The 19,592-nt window shown below is 43.0% G+C and overlaps 1 protein-coding gene across 5 annotated transcripts in view; it reads left to right on the top strand.

Moving 5' to 3' along the window:
* Positions 1 to 10,487: 10,487 nt before the first annotated feature.
* The window catches only part of JMJD1C (jumonji domain containing 1C), a 158,612-nt gene continuing 149,507 nt past the window's right edge, over positions 10,488 to 19,592 (top strand). For all 5 annotated transcript variants that reach the window (XM_063164060.1, XM_063164061.1, XM_063164059.1 and 2 more), the window contains exon 1: positions 10,488 to 10,636. In XM_063164060.1, coding sequence (XP_063020130.1) covers positions 10,496 to 10,636 — 141 coding nt within the window. In that variant the 5' untranslated portion in view covers positions 10,488 to 10,495. The remainder of the gene's footprint in view (positions 10,637 to 19,592) is intronic.

Below are 19,592 nucleotides of genomic sequence, written 5' to 3'. Positions count from 1 at the left end.
AGCCTGCAGGTGGCTAGGAAAAAATCTTGATGTCAAACACATTCTGTCTAGACAAATCAGAGCTTCACCTTTTTTGCATACCCCTTGTCTCCCAGAATTCACTAGAAATAACTGTTGGACATCAAAATCTACACAAAAGGCAATCTACAGCAAGCCAAAAATGACAATCAGCAGCTGGTTTGTTTTGGCTTCCTTTCACACAGTATTAACATACAGACACAGTTCTTCCACATACTCTTTTTTCATCCTCTCACACATTTTGGTAAATAATCTACCAAGATACATGAAACCTGAATTTAAAAAACCCTGACAACACTAAAGTGCAATCTAAAATTCAGGACCTTCAGCAGCTCATCTTTGGAGTACTTAGGACCACAAATTACACAAATGATGGATGCTCCCCCTTAAATGAGCACTAATTGTGGATAGCTGAATTAAAAATAAAGTCACCTTTATGGTTTTGAGTGGCTTTAATGTTGACCTACTGGGTTCATAAGCATAAAACAAGTACTCAAGTTTCACCAGTATGGAGCAAGTCTTGTAGCTTATGCAAATGCTGGAAGGAGGACATGAATACCTTCCCTCACTTTATTTCCCTGCAGATGAGCTGCATCACAACTGTGAGCACCACTAAATCCCTCTTGCATCAATTAGTTCAGTCATCAATTGGTTCAGCAGTTATCAAACCTGTGCTTTCAGACCTCTTTTTTGTCTCAAGAAAGTTAACTTAAGCAACATGAAACACAAGTGGCAAATTGCTGGGTTGTAACTTAGAAGGCTCAAAGCAGTTTATGATGTAAGAAAATTGGAGTCAACACAAGGCTCTGAGGTGATGCTTATTGCAACCATTTCCTTGAACTTCCATTTCATCTTTCCATCAACATTCATTGCAAACAAGAAAGACACTGGATTTGCATTACATTTGGTCATATGAGAGTCACAAATGACAGATTTAGTAAGAGTCATTTAAGGCCTCCTCCTGGGAAGGGAACATCTCTCCCCAGCCCAGCCATGCAGGCTGGCTCATCACCTGCCTTGGACCTTGACCTTTCTGAATCATGTCAATGCTGAGTGCAGTCAAGTCTGCTTCAGGTAAACAACCACTGGGATTACAGAGCCACCAGACATGGCTTGATGGCCTTTTCTGAGGCCCATGTTAATGCAGTGCTTTTAAATCAGGCCAGACCATGCTGGGGAATATTCTGCATAATATATTCTCATGACTACAGTTGCAACTTGTTTTGTAATTTGGGGTCATCTTTTTAAGGTATGGTCAAATAATGAATATTTACAGGTAGCTACTGCTGCAACTTAGTAATGCCAAAACAAAGTTCCAGGAGCATCATTTTGATCAAAAGTGAAAAGATAAGAGGGAGGAGGGATATAGAGCACCAAGAGAAGAAGTTATATCTTCAGTTACTTTAATTTCACCTTAAGTTACTTTCATTTTGCCTCACTTAAGCTACTTCTGATATTTAAGATAGGTATTTTGGTTTCATATTCTGAAAGTAGGATCAGTATCTAAACATAGAAAGGGTGGCACAGTCCTCCTGCTGGGACCCAGTAGGTTCTTGGTTTAGGACCCAACAGCAAGAGCAAGCCCATCCTCAGAACACTCACTGAAAGGAGGCAGGTCTTCTGCAGACCTGTACAGTGCGTGCACAGTGCATGGAAACACCTGCACATACTTTACTAAAATGTCTTCAGCAGGTCTTGTATTTTGAGTATTTTTTAATATTAAAAATCTGCACATGCTAAAGTAATTGTTCCTTTGGATTCCTGCATATCATACTACAAAATAGTATGGGACAGGACCAGATAAGTTCCTGTATAGATAAAAATTCAAAAATAGTAATTTCTCTGAGTAGAAGTTTCAGGTTCAAAAGTCATATGCAACAGGAAAATAATGATACAAAATGTGGTTGAGCATCAGTCACCCTGGGAACAACAGCAATGCACATACCTGCAACTACTGAGGACTAAGCAAGCACATCTTTCTCCACTAATCCTTTCCAAAGCTGTTTTTCCCAATACAGTCATGTTTACTGTCAGTGGTGCTTCAGCTACAGAGTTCATGCTTTTCTAAGTTTTACCTGCAATTGGGACTTACCTCAGTGAGAAAAACATCTCCCTGGTTGGTACACTAGAGTAGCTGGTGCTTGCATTCAGAGTTTATTTACTGAAGACAAACATTTTCTGTTGGCTGAACTTCAGACAACTGGGCAAGAGGAACCAATTTCTGCTTCCACCTTTTCCAGTAGGCACTGCAGGAGCAACAGCAAGGATACAAATGTAGGAAGCAGGTCCCAACACTTCTGGAATGGGAATCTGTGGAAGGTAACTTAGGGAGAGATTTGGATTCCTTTGGTGCCACAAAAATGAATAACAAGTGCAATACACATTTAGTACTAATCAGGGTGTTATTTATACAAATAGCTGGAATTTATATAAAATAAATAGCTACCATTTATACAAATGGTTGCTGAAATCTTTTTTCAAAGACAAAACAGAGGAGCCACCTTTTTGCAGTGGTGCCCAGGGAAAGGGCAAGAGGCAATGAGCACAGGCTGAAATACAGGAAATTCCATTTGAACTTAAGAAAATACTTTTTCCACTATGATAGATTGCACAGAGAGACTCAAGTCTCCAGCCTTGAGGAAATATTTAAAGCTTGGCTGGACTTGGCCCCAAGGAGCCTGCTGTAGGTGGCCCTGCTCTGAGCAGGGAGGGGTCAGAGCAGACAATGTCCAGAGGTTCCTTTCAGCCTCAGCCAGTTCATGACTCCAGGACAACCTTCTCATTCAGTCAAGTGACACAGCAACAGCCAAACACAAGCTACTGCTCTTAAAGCCAAGAAGACATGCAAGTCCCCTCTCATCTCTATGCTTGTGTAGGTTTGTGCCTTTTCAGATTGTCATTATAAGAGGTGATGTTTCATTACAGTTCTGGCAGTCAGGGCAGACTTAAATCAATTGCCTTTATAGGGTCAGTTTCAAATGTCGCCTGAACAAATGTGACAGACAGACCCTGGAACACTTCTAATGAGAACAGGAAATTAATCAAAGAAGTTACTGGCTGAGTACAAAATTTGTGATAGCTTTAATTGGGATAACAGTGCCAGGAAAAATACAAAAGTACCACTGCTTGATCAGCACAGAATCAGTAACATAATTTGTTTACACCCTGTGCCAGACAACACTATGAAATATAAAGACCTAACCCTTACCAAAGAGATAAATATTGTTAAATAATAGCTATTACTAATTGCAGAACACAGCTGACACTAATTTGTTATCCTTTCCTGATACAAAAACTCAACAAGACAGGCAGCTGGAATACAGGAAAGAAACCTGTGTGTCAGTTCTAAGCCAATTGGCAGACAATTTGCTGGCAGGAAGAAAGAACAAGCATGGCATAAAAATATTCATCAGACAAATTTGTTAAAGAGTGCTTACCATGTGGTATGCACTGTTACTGTTTTAGACAAAACTGGCAAACAATTATACTTGGTGAGATAAAGATATAGGGCAAATACTGCAATTGCATTAAGAAAATGCAAAGGAATTTGGATAGCAGAGTAGTAAATGAGGCTGAGAAGAGATGTTATGGAAATCTCAAAAAGTAACTATTTTTTTTCTTATGCCCTTAAGAGCTTTTTTTCCTACCTCAGTTTCAGAAAGGCCCAACCATCTTCCTGTTAAGATCTTTTCTTCCCCAGACAAGCATAAGGAATGTTGTCATATTCCCCATCTAGTACACTTTAGTGGTAGCTGAAATCAGCTGTTTCTTACCTCAGCTTTAGACCTTTTCTAAAGCTGAAACATTGTCATATTCCCCATCTAGTACACTTCAATGGTAGCTGAAATCAGCTCTTCTTATCACAGCTTTAGACCTTTCCTAAAGCCCAAAGTCTCCCATTTGTTTCTTATTGTGCATATTGTAGAGCAGCATTGAAAACCATTTCCTTACCATAACCATCACCTGTTTTAGTTATATGAGGATAAGCAATACCAGCATCCAAGCAAATTCTGTCCAAAGGTGCTGTTAACAAGAGCTCCTGCTTTTGAAGGGGGCACCACCCCAACACAAATCATAGAGAAGCTAGAGCCTCAGAAGGGAGGAAGCTTCCTGCACTGCAGCACCAGTGCAGCTCTTAATAGTGTTTTTAAAAAATACATCGTAAGCTTTAAAATAAATATTAAGAAATTTATGTACAGAACAGTAATAAGATTATACAAGTTCTATTCCAACTACTTCAGTGCAGTATTTGTGGGGTGCTGTGGAGACCTTTAACAACTCAGGAGGCAGAAAACTCCAGCCAGATATAGTTGTACGTTTTCCCTTCTTTTATCTTTGCTACACAATATCCTAGTGATCTTCAGTGAGGATAAGAACTCAACCCACCTCCCAGTTAATTCAAAGAAGATCTGTGAATTTACTTCGGTGTTGAATATACCCTGCTCTTTTTATCAGTAACAGTATCTACTCATGAAATGAGCTACTTAAACACCTTTCATCCAGCACAGATATTCCTCTACAATATTCTGGGAAACTTTAGTACATCTTAAAACTGAGATACAAGTCTGACATAGAAGCAATAACTGCCTTAACATGGCTGTTTGTGATTTCAGGGATTTTCTTTTTAGTACTACCCATCTGCTAACCTTCAAAAGCCACTAATTGTAAAAGCACAGAGATACCAAGAGCCAAGCACTTAACATTAGGTAAAAAATACACACAAGATAATGCACAAAGCTGCTGCCCCAGGAGCCCACGTGAGAGAAGCCCACACTTCCACACACTCACCTATCTTTCCAGTTAATAATACCCCAACAGCAGAAAAAGCCTTACTGACTGACCTGTATACAGCTTAGGTGTGAGTGGGGAGGAAGCACCACTGGAAGCAAAGGTTTGTGGGAAGGTGATTAACTAATTTAAAGGGTGATTGGGTTCAGGTTTTCCGTGTGAGTGATTGATAACAGAAAGGAGCATTGTAGCTGGGAGCAGCCTAAGGTAAGCCAGGCCTTTTCAGGAGTACCATCAGCAGTGCTGAGGCTGCTCAGGTTCTGAGTAAGCTCGATCTCTTCTGGTGTTTTGTTCTGTAGGTGGATCCCCTCAGCTGAATAAAACTTTGTTCTCAGTTCTTGTTCTGCTTTCTGGGCATTATAGTGTATGCTGAGGGAGAGCTGTTATGGGCTGACTGATATGCCTAAAGCTCAGTCTGATTCTTGAGAAGAACCAAGCCTCGGGCTGGCATCAGCAGCAAGATGAAAAGCAGGAAAGAAACTTGAGTGGAAATTTAATATTGCCAGAAGGCCACAAAAATATCACACCAGTGCTGCTGTGCATCATCCTTGTACTTAATGCTTGCACCTGGGTTGAGTGACCAGTAGAAATGGCATCTTCCATCTGTGCTTTGAAGAAACTGAGAACGTTTTCCTCCAAACAAATTCAAACAAGTTGTTTTAGATGGAGACATTATCTGATAAGGCCAAAGCAGGGCCATGCAGTTTCACCTTAGGAATTAAATCCTTAAGTATTCAAGGAAAGGTGGAGACTGAAAGCCTTGTGATCTCTGTTCCCCCACCCTCTGCATTTTACCTCTACAGGATGTAAACCCATCAGCAGGAGGAGGGTCTGTTTGTCCCACACCAAGGTGTAGTGCTGGTCTAATGGTGATTTACCCTCAGGCTGCATTTAAAAAGCGCTTGAAGGTGATGCCATCCCCAGCAGGAGGGAGTCGGCCAACCCCGGGGCAGGGTCAAGGGGTGAGCACATCCCAGCAGCTCCAGGTCTGAGCAGAACCCACCCCTGCAACCTCATCGGGCTCGGTGTGTATTTAAATCAGATGTGGGGTTCCCAGGAGTTCTGTTTGCTGCCTCAAGTGTAAGGCAGTGGTTAAGGGGGCCAGGGGTTGTAGAGGGATAGATTGATATCTTAAGATGTCAGCAAGCTTCTGAGGAAGAGAATGTATTGAAGGCTGTGTTTATTCAAAATGTTCAACCTTTTGTTTTTGGTGCCATCTCATTAGCTGGAACAGAAGGAAATGCTGGAATTGGAATATGTTGTGTTCATCTGTTCTAGGCTATAAATTGACTGTGAAACATCACATGGAGGCTCAGTAGAGCTCCTTGCTGTTGTCAGTATTGATGGAGTGACACCCTGTGAAAGACAATGTTTTCTTTTGCAGATATCGTTGGAATGATTCACAAATGCAGTTAACTTAAATCTTCCTCCTTTGTGTGCTGTAGCAACAGCCGGGATGGTATTAAAGAAGTCCTGAGGATGAAACCTGGACACCGTGGGGTGCTCTATTCACCTCCAGTGTAAATATAGCAGTAAATTTGCAGCTTTTTTACAACTGTGAAAGCCAAGAGACAGGAAAATATTAGGAGTGGTCAGTTGACAGACCCAGATGGAGAGTGACTGTAGACAGCTGGACATGCAATAGATCACCACACAGGATGTTAGTGGTAGAGCTGGGGAGGTAATGCCACAAACCACAACTTTTACTCTCTTTCACTTTTGTGCCTCCAGGTGTTCAATGCAGCCTTTGCATCTACATTAAATAGCTGTCTTTAAAGAATCACAGCTTCTCACTGATTCCATGTCTCATTCAGTGTTCAAGGACTTCCTCACAACTCAAATAATTGTGCTTTCAAGGAGGATGTGTTAAGAAAAGCCCATGGACTCTCTGTAGAAGACACTTGGAAATCAAAAGTTGGCTTTGTATCAGAAATAACTGCTGTTTGATGAAGAATTTGTTTTCTCTTGGCTATGAATTTTAAAGTTACAAAACTCTTAAATCAGCCTGTTAAATGTAGATGCTTAATTTTCTGCTGCGGAATACTGGAAAACATTAAATATGGCTTTCCAAATTTCCAAGGAGTTATGAATTCAGAAGAAACTGGTGGTCCTAAGGAAAGGTAAGATAGATCTAGAAGTATATAGCACATATTTGAGAAAGAATTAGTTCAGTATTAATTCTGCTTAAGAGTTGTGACACTGACAAGTCATTTCATCTTTTTCTCTCCATTTCTCTTCCTGTAAAATGGAAATAATAATTTCTAAATATGGCATTTATCTGTATGGAGAAGGTGCAATTACTACTAGTACAGTCTGTGCTTCATTTCAATCAAGAAGTTAGAAAAAAGCTCTCAGTAAATATCTTGATTTGGCACCTAACCAATGTGTGTACTTTCAGGGAGAAAGAGGTGAGTTTGTCCACAGTCAATTTCCCAAGAGAAGCTCTCCTTCCCTGGGGCTCAGCCTAGAGCTCTTTTGCTTTATTCTTTGGTGGACTTCTCCAGCCTGAGGGTGTCAGCTCTATTTTGTTGTTGCCTATGGGCATCTGGCTCTGGGTGTTGCTCCTGAGCTCCAGGAGGATGATTCCTCTGGTCTTTTCAGAGTAATCTACAAGAAGAGGCTTCCTTATGCCACTTTTTTCAGAAGATACATCAATTCATAACACCCCTAATCCTTTAAATCCCGTGAATTTTAATGCTTTGACTTTTCAGTTCAAATATTCCTTAATATTTATCAATCAAATAAGGGAGGTGTTGCTTTGAAAGGGGAGTTAATGTATTGGTTTGATGCTTGCAAAGGCTTCTGAAAAAGGAAGAAATCCTACTGGAGTGTGATAGGGCACAGACTGTTTAAAAAGTTCATGTCTAAGCTATTTTCAGGCCTTGGCCCACAGCACCATGACTTTGTTTTGTTGAAGACAGAGGTTCTGAGTTGATTTATAGTTGATTTACTCATATCCTGAGCATTTAGTGCTCTCCTAATTTCTTCACAGAGAAACAAGGAGAGAAGGAAGCAGCAAAGAAGAAATGGGTAAGAAAAGAGAGACCAAGAAAATAAGTTGCTGGAGGTGGAAAATGTCCAGCAACCTGTGGGTCTTGTATGCTGATCCACCTGAACATAGTAATTTTGACCTTCCTGAAGCACCTATGGGTTAAAAAAGCTGCTCCAAGATGAATAAATGAAAGAAGAGCTGAGGTGTGGGTTGCTGGGGAGTGGAGCTGCCCTGCAATATGTCAAGGCTTTCCCTGGTCCTGCTCAGTGGTGTTGTGGGGAGCAGGGCAAACCCTGCCCATCTCACCTGGCATCTGGGAACTGAGAGCTAACCATGGGAATTGGCACCTAAATGTCAATGGTACTTGATCTTACTGATATTTTCAGGTGATTAACAACTATAAAATGGTTCTGCATTGAACAATAGCCTTCTGTGTATTCTAATCTATACTAAAACATAATTCTAGTGTCAGTGCCTTGAAATGAATTTTTGGAACAAATTAAAAATATTTGATTCTTAACAGTTTGTTATTCTGTGATAAATTCACAACTCCAGTCTATTAGAATCATGTAAATTGGCATTTTGGGGTATTTTTTATGTTTTATTGCACATTAATGTCATTTAATTGTAAAGTTCAATAATATCTCAAGTTACTCTTTGATTAAACAAGAGGGAATGGATACAAGAACTTTGATATGATTAATATTTATTTAATCAGTTTTGTAACTTCTTCTTATTCCCTTTATGGATAACTGCCCAGTACTTACATAATTTTTGTTCTTTCTGTAAGACTGCAGTACACTTTTGTTGGTTGTAGCATTACTTTGGAACATGAATAAAGATTTCATTTAGCTCAAATGCATTATGGTTGTGCTTCTAAAGAGCACAGCTCCATCCATTGCAGCTTCTAAAGAGCACAGCTCCATCCATTGCAGACGGGGATGCCAGGCATCTATAGGTTCCATTATAAATGTTATGTCTTGTAAATTATTCTAATCCTGTGAACAAACTTGTCATGGTGAATGATGAATTGATTTCTTTTTTTTGTTTGTTTTCTGTTAATTAACTTCTCTTGTACCAGAAGTTATTTGTTCCACTAAAATATACAGGAATGTGAGAAGCTGGCAATCTTGATTTATGGCTTTCACCTCATAATCTATTTTTCAAAAATGCACTATTCAAATTTGCTTTTAGCACTAGATGAGAGATCATTAACCTGCTCTCTTGAGGGCAAGCAAACCAGTAAAGGCAGGCAGAAGTTCAGGAAAGCTACACCTCCAGATAACGTGAAGGAAAAACTCTTTCAATGCAAACATGGCATTGCCACAGCATGGCTACAGGAGCCACGGAAAGAACAACAAACCCAGAGCCCCTGCTCCAGAATGTGGCTGCACGGCTGCTCCGCTGCTCTCAGCTCCTGTGGGTCTCTGAGCTCACTTCTTGGATATGCACTGTTTGCTGGCATCCAGCAGAACTCAACAGTGCCTTCTGGAGCTGAAGTGTTGTGTCCCTGAAAGCCTCTGAGGGATTAAACTGACATTGCATTCCCGGGGAGTTCTGTAGTCTGCAGTAAGGGAAGGTGGATGGATTGGATGGGTGTCTTTGTGGAACTCCCCAACAGACTGACTTCAGGGAGAAGGTGCTGCAGGAGCCAGACCTGCTCCTGCCTCTCCCAAACCCTGCAGGGCTGGGACAGCACCGTGCTGATGCCTGGCTCTTGGGGTACCTTGCCAGCCTGGGCTCCCACAGAATCACAGAATGGGTCAGGCACGAAAGGACCACAGGGGAGCACTGGTCCAACCTCCTTGCTTAGCAGGGTTGTGTCCAGGCAGGTCCAGAGTATCTCCAGCGAGGCAGACTGCACCCTCCCCGGACAATCTGTTCCAGTGTCATTAGCACAGTGAAGAAGTTCTTTCTTTTCTTCTGGTGGAACTTGCAGTGCATCGCAGCCACACCTTGCCTGTCGCCTCGTGTCCTATCGCCTGGTGCCACCGGGGAGAGCCTGGTTCCATCTTCCCGGGACCCCGCCTTCGCACATTTATGCGCATTAATGAGGTCTCGGAGTGGTGCGCCTTGAGCAGGGTGTGGGCGAGCCCGCGGAGGACGGACAGCGCTTCTTCCACCGAGGGAAGAACCCCGGAGAGGCCGTGCCCGAGCTGTCGCCGTGGCACCGGAGGCAGGGAGCGGGTACACCGCCAGTGTCCGATCACCGCGGGGCTGCTCTCGGGGGGCTCCGCGGGGGCAGGTGAGGGTCGTGCTGCCCCGGCCGGGGCTGGGCAGGGTGCGACGGGACGCGCCCCCGCGGGGTCCCGGTGCCACCCCGGCTGCCGCGGACTCTTTGCCGCGGGGCGGCCGCTAGCCCCGCGCTGCCTGGCGGAGGGAGACGTCGCGCGGCGTCGGTCTCCATGGCAGTGGGGCTGCGTGGGCGGAGTGGTCGGGGCCGCAGCGCGGCGGGCGGGCGCGCGCGGGAGCGAGGGAGGGAGGAGGTGAGGGAGGGCGCGCGCACCCCCGGCCCGCCCCCGCCCCTCGCTCGCTGTTTGTGTCGGGCTGTGGCGGCGGCGGCGCGGCCGAGGGGCTCCGACCCTCCCGCCGCTGCGAGCCCCAGAGCCCCGCGCCCGTCCCCGCCCCACGCCCGCCATGCGCGGCCCCTAGAGCAGCGGGCTCGGCGGCTGGTGCGGTGCCTGCGCGGCGGCGGCCATGGCGGTGGAGACGCGGCCGGAGCTGGTGGGGAAGCGGTTCCTGTGCCTGGGCGGCGAGGAACCGCCGGAGAGCGGGCGCTGGCGGGCTGGGGTCATCCGCGCCGTGTCCCAGCGGGACTCGCACAGCCCCGACCTGGCGGTAAGAGCCGCGGCTCGGGCCGGCCCGGGGGCTGCGGCGGGGGGCGGCGGGCCCGGCGTGACACGGCCCCGCGCCCGGCCGGGCACAGTGACGTGGAGCCGGGGGTCACGGCTGGCGCCAGGTGCGGACCCTCGCGGCGTGCGCGGCCGCTCCGTGCCCCGGCCCGCGGGGCGACAGGGCCGGTGCCCGGCCTGGCCAGCGGGGGACGATCGGGCTGCCCCCGGAGCAGCGGGGGAGAATGCGGCTGCTCCAGGGGAATGCAGGAACTGCCGCCGCGTAGCACTGTCCGACTGGGTCCGGCGCGCTGGTGAACGCTGTTATTAAAAGAATGTCATTGTTTCCCTTCCTTTCATGCCCGCTGTCAGTGTTTTCCTAAGGGGTGTAGGAATGTGCGTGTAGGTTAGCGAAGGAGCCAGGATATGTGTGTGCTCTGTTGTGCTCAGACGCACTCTCGCTGTGGGGGGGGAAACACGGCCAGGTTTCCTTGGGTTGGTGTTCTGAATGCATAATCTGGAAAATGGAGTTTTATTGTGCTCCCCGGACTTCGGCGTTATATTGTTCGTGAATTCCGCAGTCACAGGAGTGCTGTGTTACCTCTGTGCTTGTCTCCTGCCATGTTTTTATGTCATTTAGTGCTTCTGGAAACACATTTAAAAATATCACGACTATGTAAATGGGCATTACGTAGGCTGAAAAAAGGAATCACCGGACTGCGCTGGGCAATCCATATTGCTGCTGGCAAGGGGGAGGCGTTCACAGCCCGGCACTGATCGGGGTGGAATGTTGCCTTTTTTACAAACTCATCAGGCAAACAATTGCCTGGTATTAGAGACTATCGATTGCTTAGTTCCAAGTGTGAACCACAGAATTAAGAACTCTTGTTTTTGTTCGTTCCAGACTTTAGGCTTTGTTTCAAAAACAGAAAGTGCACTTGAGATGCTACTTTTTTGCTGTATTATGGGCTAGTTTTCTTGGTTGTTTGGTTGGTTTTTTTTTTTTTTTTTTTTTTTTTGGCATGGTGTTCTGGATTTTTTCCCATTCTCCAGCTATAATCCACGGAGCCCTTGGAATCAATCTCATAATTCAAGTTCATGCCCTTCTTTATGAAATGGTTTGTGTTTTCAGCCTTTGGCTATATGTGAGAATCGTCTAGAACTCTTTATTTTTAGAACCTATTTTGGATGTTATTCTTGCAGGGCAGTCTCTAGAATCTATATACAGTTATGGAAACACTGAGTAAGGTTTGAGGAGGTATTTACTAACATTTACAAGTCAGAGCCATAATTTGTAAACTCTAGGGGCAGAGCTGACATAAAGAGAGAAAGGCATTTCAGGGGCTGTGTCTGTTTTGCTAAATGCATGCTGCCGATTGTAAAAACTTGTTCCTCTTCTTGACTTTGGTGTCTGTTTTTCTCTTCAGATGCTCTTTCTGTTACAATCCTTGGTAGTTCAAGGAAGAGCTGTCACGTTTCAGCTGGTTTTTGAGGCACGATGATGACTGAGGGTGTGCTTTTGTGTTGTAGTGGAGCACCATTTGCATAGCTCCAAAGTACCTGAGCAGCAGGATGGATGCTCCAGCATTTCAGCCTGGGTGCAGTGCAGTGCTAACGTGGCCATATTCCTTCTGGTGTTCAGGAGAGCTGCACAGCACTGCATTATGCTATGTACGTACACTCCCAGTCACCTAGGAGTGCTGGAAGCTCTGTGAGGTCTTGAAAATAATTTCTAGGTCTAAAGAGGTGCAGTAGTACTGGAACATCATTGCCCTCTCTAAAGTGCAGCATTTGGGGTTTGTGTTATGTGCTCTCTGGCCCCAAAGCACAAAGAAGTGGATAGAGGAAAAAATGGTAAGGTTTCTTTAAGCAACAGGTAGTTTCTGCAGGTTGGACTGTCTTTCTGCATTTATAATGAACATTAGCTTCTTGTTAGTCGATATTTGCTCAGTGATGACCCTCCTGCCCTGCCCCCAGCAGAGGACAAGGATGTTTTTCTGTTAGCTCTGTCCTAGCTGGAGTGACCACTGCCCTTATCCTTCCATGGCTGTTGTTTGGAGGTGGCCATCCCGTGAATAGCTGCAGACCTTCTGCTCCCTGTCACTCGAGTGGAGCAGTAATTCTTGTTGGCAGTTTCATCGCTGCCCACAGGGTGCGGTATAAAAATGTTGAAATTGACTTTTTATCAATTTCGCGTTTTCCTGGTCCCACCAGAATGGAGTGGATGAATGAGAAATGCAGAAGCTGCCCTGAACCACAGGACAGGAGGAGGGAGCAGTGGGCATTTCAATGTGAATTGCAGCTGGCTGGGACTGAGTTACCTCCTAATCCTGGCTTTGGAAGGCAGTGCTATTTGCATTGACTTTGTGTCTTTTCTTCCTGAGTAAGTGTGAACCCCTCAGTCAATTTCAACCAGTTTTAAGAGCAGGGAGATGTTTGGGAAAGACTGCCTTCCCCTAGTCTGTGAAAATTGATATCTGGGAACACTCTCCTCAGAAAACCATAAAAGCAAGGAGGTCATGGCATTTGGTGTTGTCCAGGCAATCTCCAGCTGGCCAGCCAGCGTGCACCCAGCCTGAGAGCAGCTGCAGCATGGGCTGTCTGTCTGTCTGTCTGTCTCACACCATTCAGACATAGGAGATGGAATGAGAAGGTGGGTTAAGGGCATGACAAAGAGCTGGGCATTAATGGAAGTGTGAGAGCAAGCCTCAGCGTGTGCCTGTGGGAATATATGGACAAATGGGGAGTTTTATGGGGTGCAGGAGCTCAAGGAGACGTGGGCAAGTTTAGAGGCAACTGAGGTAATTCATGTTAAGGGGCCACAGGGCTTATAGGAGCAAATCCAGAGGAACCTGAGCTTCATTAGTTCTGCTGTAAACAGAACTACTCATTAAATCAGCAACTCCAGACCTGAAGGCTGGACTAGCTGCTCGCCACCTTTGAGCAGGGAAATCAAGAGGCCAGTTTTCATATGCTGCTAAATTTGTTTCATGATTGTATTTTTATAGATAAATTAATTATTATTTTCATAGTTATTGTCCTGGTAGGAAAAAGCAGAAAAGAACTCAATTTTCTAGTATTTTCCTCTTGCTAGGTCTCCCCTACTCCATTAGTGTACTAAATAAAGTAAAAAGTATATTAAATAACTCTTTCCTTATACTTTTCATGAGTGTAATATAGCTGATATGAAAGATCTCATTTATAATGTATTTCTTTACAAAGAAAGAGAACACTATCAAAGTATATTTTCTCCCACTGCTTTCTAAAAAATTTTGCCTTCCTCAGCTTTCTTATTAATTCACCACTAGTGGGGAACATGGTGAGAACAGCTGGCCCTGGTTGTGGGTGCTGTTATCTCCTGCAATATGAATGCTCTTGCCATTCCTTGAGACCCTCCATGCCAGGATTTGGAAGCTGTGCCTCTTTCTTAGTCATCCTGTAATGCCACAGATGTTGTAAACACCTGCCACACAGGTATAATGTGTGCAATGTAGAAAATCCAATCCAGGAGTTTTCTTGCTGCTTTTCATGGTCTGAGCTTTGTAAGTTAGACCTCTTGATCTTTCTTGGACACTGTTGTTGCATGTAAAGCATTTGTTTAAAAATCAAAGCAAGGACAGAAGTTTGATGTATGTGTGTGTGTGTGTTTCATAGCCATTGAGAGAATTCATAACTATTTTTCAGCCTCACACTGAATGTTGTTAGAGGAAACTGGGAGCTGTGTTTTTCCTTCCTTCTAACTGCCTGGAAAAGCTTGTGTGCTGCTCTGATTACAGTGATAACTCTGGGCAAGTAAAGAAATGGCCAGAAGGAAGGAGGTGGAGTCAGTGCCATACGATCTCCCTGGTCTTTGCTGTCCCGTAAGAATTGCTTTCTGGGCCATAGGTTGCAAAACTTTGATGTGGTGATGAAAGACAAAATGGAAGTAAACTTTTAAACATACAGTGTGCAACTCTTAATAAAGGAATATCTCATTAATTTTAAAATCCCGAAATCTCAGTAATTTTTAAGTTCTTGTTTATTGGTGCATGGATTTTCTGCCATGATGCACACGGTTTGGAAGACAGCATAAAAATTGAGTTGGTAGTCTCTAATGAATTATGATAGGCAGACTAACATCTAATAATTGTGCATAGGGAAATATATTGTGGCAATAAATCACCATATCAGATTGTCTTCATAAAAGCCTAAATATTAATGATAGTTTGAAGCAGCTGTGTGATTTTTACAGTAAAGTCAGTAAGATATACTGCTGTAAACAATACACTTTTGGTGAGTTGTAGTTTTTTGGAATCTCATATTTGGTGATTTATAAACAGGCAATTGTTAAAAATTCAGTAAGTCTGGTAAAGCCACTTGAGGATGATATCAGCAGATTGTGTATGTGTTTTAACTGAATTTGTCTCCATTTAAAAGTAAAGTGGAAGTTCACAAAATGTAATGAAAATTTAACACTACTGTGTTACACTTAATATGAAAATAATTTTAAATAAATTTGGATAATTGGAAAATAATATATTTTAGACAAGTACTCCATACCCTGATTAGTTTCTCACTAAATGATGAAGTTAAGGTGCCTTCACTGTTTGTGGAGCTGCTCTTACCAAGTCTTTTTACAAACTGTTAATTGTTTTCATCTTCCTGCTTCTGCATTCCCCAAGTTTATGAATGGGATCTGTCTTTGTCACAGAGGCACAGAATTGCACTTCTGTAGGTTACACTTGGTTCCTGCCATATATTGATTTTTAGTGCAGTGTGCTGCACGTTGTCCTCTGTCCTCCTTTTGCTAAGATAGTATTATAAGGAGAAAGTGCATGTGTTAATTTTTTTAACACATTTGAGCTGGTCTGTTGAAAATGAAATTTCTTTTTTCATTCCTTACTATTGAAGTATGTGCTCTGCAGCGTTGATTTGCTAGCCTTGACATAAACTGGAAGACACAGAAAAATCTTCAGTAAAATTATTGTAGAAAGTAAACAAATAAATATGTTTCAAACTCGTACACAGCTTGTTGGTGGTTAATGGAATTTAAAAATTCTGTGTTTCTGTATTAGCATCTGGGTTAAAGATGAAGAGCAAATTGTTGGTGAGGATCCTGTCACGTTATTTCCTTCAGCTATTGGAGATGACACTAAAGACATGCCAGAGTTTATCACATCACTACTGCCTCTGAATGAAGGAATGTTGTTGTAGGATGTGTTTTGAATCTGGTTTGAAAGGAGTGGGAGAAGCTCAAAATTCGACAGAGATTTAGGCCTTTTTCAGTTGTTTCTGCTGTTCTGTATCACTGCTGATGCCAACAAGAGTCTTGGAAGTTTGGTGTGTCAGCTGGGCAGGCTCCTCTTGGCTAAGCTGTAAAGAAAACTTCCTACTTCCTTTTGTGTTTCTAGTAAGGTTGAGCTTGTCATCCTGTGCCTGTGAATGTGGCCTCATCTGTATTCCAGAGACAGCTCAGGAAGGAGGATCTCTTTCATAGTAATTTGACAAAAAGATCAAACAGAGGAGTAGTCCTATGGAATTGACTGCAAGGATTCAGTGCTTTATACTCTGTCCTTCCCTCTTCACTTCTCTTACTGAAAGAAACCTGAGTGTGATGTAGATCAATAAGTAAATGTACCTGCACTGAAGGATTTTGAGTAAAGTTTGTTTGAATGTCAGGATTGCAAAGAGAGTTGAGGTGTCCTGAGCTGGGGATGAACCATTTAATTTGTTGCCTAGTTGCAAAGTAAACAACAGTGAACCATGTATGGAAAATAAAAAGGCTTTATCCTCTAGTTAAATCTTTCAGGAGGCTCTTAGGAAGAGATATTAGATATTTTCTTAATAAAAAAAATTGCTTTTGCCTTTTATATGTTTTATGTATAAATGCTATATTATTCCACATTTGCGTTACCTCAGGTTTTTCTTCTTCTGGAACTTAGTGTGAATCTTCAGAGCTATCTGAAAACATGGCCTAGCCATCATAGAGGTGTAAAAAATGAGCAAATATTTTATAAGAAATTCTTCTTGTGCACCTTCCAGGATCTCTGAACCTGCTTGAGAAGGTTCAGAATATCAGCAGAACTGATCTTTAGTAATAGAGAGAATGTATTTTAAAAGTGGTCCTTGTAAAATTTGGCCAAAAATCAGCTCAGCCTTCTTCTAATCCTACTATCAGTGAACTGTAGAGATTCTTAGTTCCATCAGGGATCTTCAGTCTTTACTGGGATTAGGCTTGCCTTTCCGGTTCAGTTGGACTTGCTAAACTGCTGCTGCTTTTGCTGAAAAGAAAAAAGTAAGTGCAGATCATCTGAGAAGTTCAGCTGAAGTTGCAGGGAGTGTTTGTCTGGAAAGGGACACCTCTGTGACTCCACCGCTGTGCTCTGGGCTTTGATGTCCCATGTTGCTTCAGGGAGGGTTTCCCTCCTCACCCTGCTGGTAGGGACTGAGACCTCTGCTTGTAACCAGCCTGTTCTTGGAAACTGGTGGAGAATTCTAAGCTAAACTAATGCTGCATTGCTTCATTATATTGATTCCTCCAGGAAGTTACTATTGTTAGTTGATGTTGTACCTGTGTCCCACTGATTTTCAATGTTGTAAGACAGAATGAGAGCAGGGGATCCAGAGGAGCCTCAAGGATTTTGCTGTGTTTTGATTTCTAGTAATTTTCTTTAAAATATTATTTTACTTAAAACAGCTGTTGCTATGTTTCAGAATTAAGTGGAATGAAGCAACTTGATTTGCTCCTGAGGAAGTTACTTTCATGTACATACAGCAACTGGCTTTGAGCTAATTCATGGGCTCTGTTTGGAGCTTCATGGGCACAGAAGGTGCAGGATGAGCATTAAAAGCATCTAGCTTGATCCTCCTGTGGCAATGTTTTGAGAAGTTTAGAAGACTGTGGTTCCACAGACATTTCTCTTGGTGGCACTGCTGGCTTAATTTTTTTTTTTAACCCTGAACAGTTTCCTGATCCTTCACAGTATGGCACTTGAAGCAGTTGCACTGAGGCTGGAGGAGGTGGTATGGGATCAGTCCGAGGGCAGGAGCAGCTTAAGGTGGAATTGTGTCCAGGAGAAATGTCTCTGGACCATGGCCTGAATGAAGTTGAAAACTGACTTAAATACCTTTGAGGGTTGTGTGCAGTAACTAGTAGATGTGTTCAGTTGTATTAATGGTACTTATTTACATAGTAGGAGTCATTTCTTCTTTCAGCTGAATAAAGAAATAAATGTTCACAATAATGCATGACATGATCATTTGATGTCTGCTGATGCAAGACTTACTTACAAAAGCAAGTTTTGGAAGAATAGATGTGAAACTAAATGCTCTGAGGGAAACCTAAGCATCTAGATCTGTGTTAAAATGCATAAACCTCTGATGACTCAGTAAAGTGTTGTCTATAATATTTCTGCATCAAGGAAGATCTTTTTGAGTATTCTGAACAGCACCACAGCTGATGCAGATGTTGAAATGATTGCAGCGAGGCTTCACTGCAGGTAGCTCAAGTAGACCCTGCTGACTTATTATTTGGGTTGGCTCACCATGGTTTTAGTTTTTGGCTAAGGGACCAGGGCTCTTCAATCAAATGATGGTTTAAAATCTGAATTTTGATTACTTTGTGAAAAAGAGAGCACTTGCTGAGTCATTGCCAGGTGGTCCAAGTCAAATCTCTTCAGTCCTGCATGTCTGGTGAGGAGGGACTGGAAAAGCTGTATTTTGGAGGAGTGTTGGCAAGGACAGTTCATTTTGAAACATTCCTCCAGCTGATTTCCTTATTTTTTTGTTTTTCTTGGCTTCTCTTCTTTCCTGAAACGTGGAATGTAAATTTACTACCTTTCAAAAACAAACAAAGCAACCCAAAAGCCAAGCAGACAAAGAAACTTGTTGGGGTAATAATAGAAAATATGTGATCTAAACTGTTCAGTCAGTATAGAAAATCTCGGAGAAGGAAAACCAGGAAATGGTATTGAAGTCTTGGACTGGAGTTTCTCTTAAATCTGTAAATAAACCTTTTCTTGCACCCTAATTCTTCGTACAACATAACTTGAAGACTTCGATTTTTCAGCCTTGGTCTTCATCAAAGACAGGAGCAAGAGCATCCAATCAAGACATGGTGCAAGCAGCTTTTAGGGGGCAGGTTAATGAGTTTTAGGCTGTAGACTCTTGGTGAGATTTAAAGAGTTAGGAACTAACAGTGGTCTAGTTGTCAACATTTTAGTCAAAAGTACAAAAGCTGTTATAATTGAAGACTCAATGGAATGAGGTGCTGTGGCCTTCAGAGCCATTGTGATGCTTTGTTGTCACACCTCTACAATTCTGGCACATGGCTGCACTTCCTCAGTGTTGTGTTAGAGGGATTTGGAGCTCAGGGACTTCATCCAGCTGAGGACTTTGAGGTTTGTAGCCCTTCCTGGGTTCTCATAAATGTATTAGTGGGAAATCTTTTTGAATCTCTGTGAACTTCTCAAAAGCCTGTGACAAAGAAGGGTCAGGCTTTACCTGTGCATCACAGTCAGGATTCCCTTCTGTTGTTTCAGACATGCTTTGGTCCCTGCATTGTGAGGTACAAGTCCACCGTCACCCCTTTTTCACCATTCACGACTGTTTCATAATTGCTGCATGGCACTCAGGATTTTATTAGCTCTGCTCTGTGACTTCATATTTGTCTCCTGGAGCTTATAAATGTGGCAATTTTCCTTCACTGTTTCTTAACCCAAGAGAAAAGGAGTTATCTCTTCTGCCAGTCCCTACCAACCCTGTCCAAATAAATGTCTCTTTGAACTAGATTATTCCAAAGAGTGCAGTTTTTTTGCTTATCTTCAATGGCTCTCCACCAAGATGTGTATCTTCACATGATTCCCTTTCTGCAGGTTGTTCGGAACAGATTTAATTTAATATTGTAGAGTTAAATTTTTTTTTTTTTTTCAGGAAATGAGGTAACATTATAAATTAGTATTAAATTTTAAAAAAATTGTAATTTA

This window comes from Melospiza melodia, chromosome 9 (genome assembly GCF_035770615.1).
Source record: "Melospiza melodia melodia isolate bMelMel2 chromosome 9, bMelMel2.pri, whole genome shotgun sequence".
NCBI lineage: Eukaryota > Metazoa > Chordata > Aves > Passeriformes > Passerellidae > Melospiza > Melospiza melodia.
Note: the sequence above shows the minus strand (reverse complement) of the source record. Positions and strands in the feature narration are given on the sequence as shown.